The sequence below is a fragment of the Onychostruthus taczanowskii genome, unplaced genomic scaffold (assembly GCF_017590055.1).
Source record: "Onychostruthus taczanowskii isolate IOZ18803 unplaced genomic scaffold, ASM1759005v1 scaffold809, whole genome shotgun sequence".
NCBI lineage: Eukaryota > Metazoa > Chordata > Aves > Passeriformes > Passeridae > Onychostruthus > Onychostruthus taczanowskii.
In genome coordinates, this window is record NW_024505992.1 from 1 (window position 1) to 4080 (window position 4080).

General features: G+C 67.3%; 1 protein-coding gene across 1 annotated transcript in view; it reads right to left on the reverse strand.

Annotated features, from left to right (window-relative positions):
* Positions 1 to 107: 107 nt before the first annotated feature.
* LOC121346414 (sodium/calcium exchanger 2-like) overlaps positions 108 to 4080 on the reverse strand; it is a gene marked incomplete at its 3' end in the record, with an annotated part of 6683 nt that continues 2710 nt past the window's right edge. Inside the window, exons 6-7 of the mRNA XM_041424191.1 lie at positions 736 to 1122; positions 108 to 213 (exon numbers count right to left, since the gene is read on the reverse strand). Coding sequence (XP_041280125.1) covers positions 108 to 213; positions 736 to 1122 — 493 coding nt within the window. The remainder of the gene's footprint in view (positions 214 to 735; positions 1123 to 4080) is intronic.

Here is a 4080-nt window from a genome sequence, read left to right on the forward strand (position 1 = left end):
CGGCCCCGGCCCCGTTCGGCACCGCCATGACTGCGCGCCAACGCGACACTGCCGCCGAGCCCCGCGCGCTTTGCGGCCGTCTCCCGGCAACGCCGGCCGCGCCTTACGGCTCTGCCCTCTTGGCGGGCTCGTCGCCGTGGCGACGCCGCGGCTCGCGCCTCCTCGCCGCGCTTTGCGGCTCTCCTGAGGGCGTCGCCATGACGACGGCGCGCTCTGCGCGGCAGTGCCGCGCCGAGAGGAGGTAACCGTGGTAACGCGGCGCTTCGCGGCGGCGCTTTACGGCGCGACCCCGCTTCTGAGGGGGAACGCGGGGGTTGGGGGTCCCCGGGGGGATTTTGGGGTCTCCAGGGTGATTTTGGGGGTCCCTGAGGTGATTTTGGGGCTCTCCCGGCGGTTTCGGGGACTCCGGGACGGTTTCCATGGTAACGCCGCCCGGCACGCCGGTCGCCATGGCAACGCGCTGCGCTTTTGCGACAGGCGCTTCCCGCCCTCCCGCGCGCTTTACGGCCGGAGCCGCGGAGAGAGGAAAAAAAAAGTGACGTCACCCGAGGCGGGGGCTGAATAATGACGTCACGGCCCGCGTGTGACGTCACGGGGATTCCCCCCCTCCCCCCGCGCGCGCTCAGTCACAGCCGGGGCCGCGTTTGGGGTTTTTGGGTTTTTTTTTTGTTTTGTTTTGGGGGTTTTTTTAGGTTTTTTATTTTGTTTTTTTTCCATGGGGCGCCCCTCCCCCACCCCCCCACCACCGCGACCCCTGGATGTGGCAGTAGGCCTCCAGGCTGGCGAAGAGCACGTAGAGCAGCCAGAGCAGCAGGAAGAGCCCGGCCGTGAGGATTTTGGGGGCGCGGGGCCCCCCCAGCTCGCCGCCGATGGGCGCGCGGCGCCGCCAGAGCAGCACGCCGATGGCGAGGAAGGCGAAGATGGTGAAGAGCGTGACGGGGAAGGCCAGCGTGCCCGGCGGCACGCGGAACGGCCGGCCCTGCGCCGCCCAGTAGACGGCGGCCACCGACCAGGCCAGCCCCAGCCCCAGGAAGACGTTGACGGCGTTGGAGCCCGTCACGTTGCCGATGGACGCGTCGGCGCACGGGTCCTGCAGCGCGGCCACGCGGCTGGCGAACGTGTCTGGGGACACGGCGGGCGTTGGGGACGGCGGGGACACAGGGGGCAGTGGGGACAATGGGGGCAGCGGGGACAATGGGGGCGTTGGGGTGTTGGGGACATCGAGGACAATGGGGACAGAGGGGACATTGGGGACAATGGGGGCAGTGGGGACAGCGGGAACAGCAGGGACATCAAGGACATCGGGGACATTGGGAGCATTGGGGACATCAGAGGCATTGGGGTGTTGGGGACAGTGGGAACATGGGGGACATTGGGGACATTGGGGGCATTGTGGATGTTGGGGACATCAGGGATGTTGGGGACATTGGGGACGTTGGGGACGTTGGGGGGATTGCGGACATTGGGGGCGTTGGGGACATCGGGGACACTGGGGACATCGGGGGTGTTGGCCATATTGAGGACATGAGGGGGACAGCATTGGCCAAGTCCTTGAGGCCGAGGGTCCCTGTCCCTGGTCCCACCCTGTGTCCCCAATGTCCCCAATGTCCCCAAGGTGTCCCCAGTGTCCCTCACCGGGGATGGAGGTCCCGAGGGCGACGAAGACGATGCTGTTGACCGAGTCCTTGAGTTCCTGTCCCTGGTCCCACCCTGTGTGCCTTCTGTCCCCAATGTCCCTGTGATGTCCCCAATGTCCCCAATGTCCCCAAGGTGTCCCCAGTGGCCCTCACCGGGGATGGAGGTCCCGAGGGCGACGAAGACGATGCTGTTGACCGAGTCCTTGAGTTCCTGTCCCTGGTCCCACCCTGTGTCCCCAATGTCCCCAATGTCCCCAAGGTGTCCCCAGTGGCCCTCACCGGGGATGGAGGTCCCGAGGGCGATGAAGACAATGCCATTGACCGAGTCCTTGAGGCCGAGGGTCCCTGTCCCCCATCCCATCCCCTCACCCCCATGTCCCCAATGTCCCCAAGGTGTCCCCAAGGTGTCCCCAGAGTCCCTCACTGGGGATGGAGGTCCCGAGGGCGATGAAGACAATGGCATTGACCGAGTCCTTGAGGCCGAGGGTCCCTGTCCCCCATCCCCTCCCCTCACCCCCATGTCCCCAATGTCCGCAAGGTGTCCCCAAGGTGTCCCCAGAGTCCCTCACTGGGGATGGAGGTCCCGAGGGCGATGAAGACAATGCCATTGACCGAGTCCTTGAGGCCGAGGGTCCCTGTCCCCCATCCCCTCCCCTCACCCCCATGTCCCCAATGTCCGCAAGGTGTCCCCAAGGTGTCCCCAGAGTCCCTCACTGGGGATGGAGGTCCCGAGGGCGATGAAGACAATGCCATTGACCGAGTCCTTGAGGCCGAGGGTCCCTGTCCCCCATCCCATCCCCTCACCCCAATGTCCCCAATGTCCCCAGCGTCCCTCCCCGGGGATGGAGGTGCCCGGCGCCAGGAAGACGACGGCGTTGACCGAGTCCTTGAGGCCGAGGGTGCAGCCGAAGTGCGCGGCCAGGTCGCCGATGAGGGCGGTGAGCAGCGCGAGGAGGAGGATGGAGACGCCGAAGGCCGCCCAGCCCCCCAGCAGCGCCGTGGGGGGCACGCAGGCGAACAGAACCTTCCAGAACACCGTCAGGAAGTGCATGACGTAATCGAAGCACGACGGCAAGCGCTCCTCGCGGCCCTCGTCGTCCTCGTCCTCGTCGCCTGCGGGGACGCCGGGGCGTCACCCCGGGGGGGACAGCGGGGTGGTGGCACCAGGGTTGGGGTCACCGGGGTGGTGGCACTGCCAGGGTTGGGGTCACTGGGGTGGTGGCACCAGGGTTGGGGTCACCGGGGTGGTGGCACCACCAGGGCTGGGGTCCCCAAGGTGGTGGCACTGCCAGGGTTGGGGTCACCGGGGTGGTGGGACTGCAGTTGGGGTCCCCAAGGTGGTGGCACCGGGGTTGGGGTCCCCAAAGTGGTGGCACTGAGGTGGCAGCCAAAGGGGACCGTGGGCGAGGTGGGAAGAACCCAAGAGGACTTTGGGGACACCTTGGGGACACCTTGGGGACACCTTGGGGACACCTGCGCTGACGGTGACCCTGAGGACCCTGGGGATGGTGTCACCTCAAGGACCCTGAGGGGACACTGGGGACACCACCCCCAGGGACACCTCGGGGACACCGGGGACACCTCGGGGACACCTCGGGGACACCTGCGTCCCCGCGCCACCTGCGCTGACGGTGATGGCCTCCAGGAACTGCTCGCGCCACGAGTGCGTGCCGATGACGGTGGCCAGGTTGGTTTTCTTCATCAGCTTGTCCACCGTGTTCTGGGGACACCGGGGACGTCAGGCCGCGTCCCCCGGCCGCCCCCGGTGTCCCCTCGGTGTCCCCAGGGTCACCTTGAAGTCGTAGGACTCCTCGATGACCACCTCGAGGCGCCGGTTGTCGCCCAGCACCGGCTTGCCCATGTCGGCGATGCGCCGCGCCTCCTCCTCCTCGGCCGACAGCGCCCGCTCGCCGTCGCCTGCCGCGACACCGGGGACGTGGGGACGCCGCGGGGACACCGGGGGGACACCGGGGGGACACAATGGGGACACAATGGGGACACAATGGGGGACACTGGGGACGTGGGGACACCGTGGGGACACAGTGGGAGACACTGAGGATGTGGGGACACCGGGGGGACACAGTGGGGACACAATGGGGACACCATGGGGGACACTGGGGACGTGGGGACGCCGCGGGGACACCGGGGGGACACCGGGGGGGCATGGGGACACAATGGGGACACAATGGGGACACCGGGGGTTCACAGTGGGGACACAATGGAGACACCGAGGATATGGGGACACCAGGGACGTGGGGACACCGCGGGGACACCGGGGGGACACAATGGGGACATGGGGACACAATGGGGACACAATGGGGACATGGGGACACCATGGGGCACAATGGGGACATGGGGACACAATGGGGACACAATGGGGACACCGGGGGTTCACAGTGGGGACACAATGGAGACACCGCGGATATGGGGACACCAGGGACGT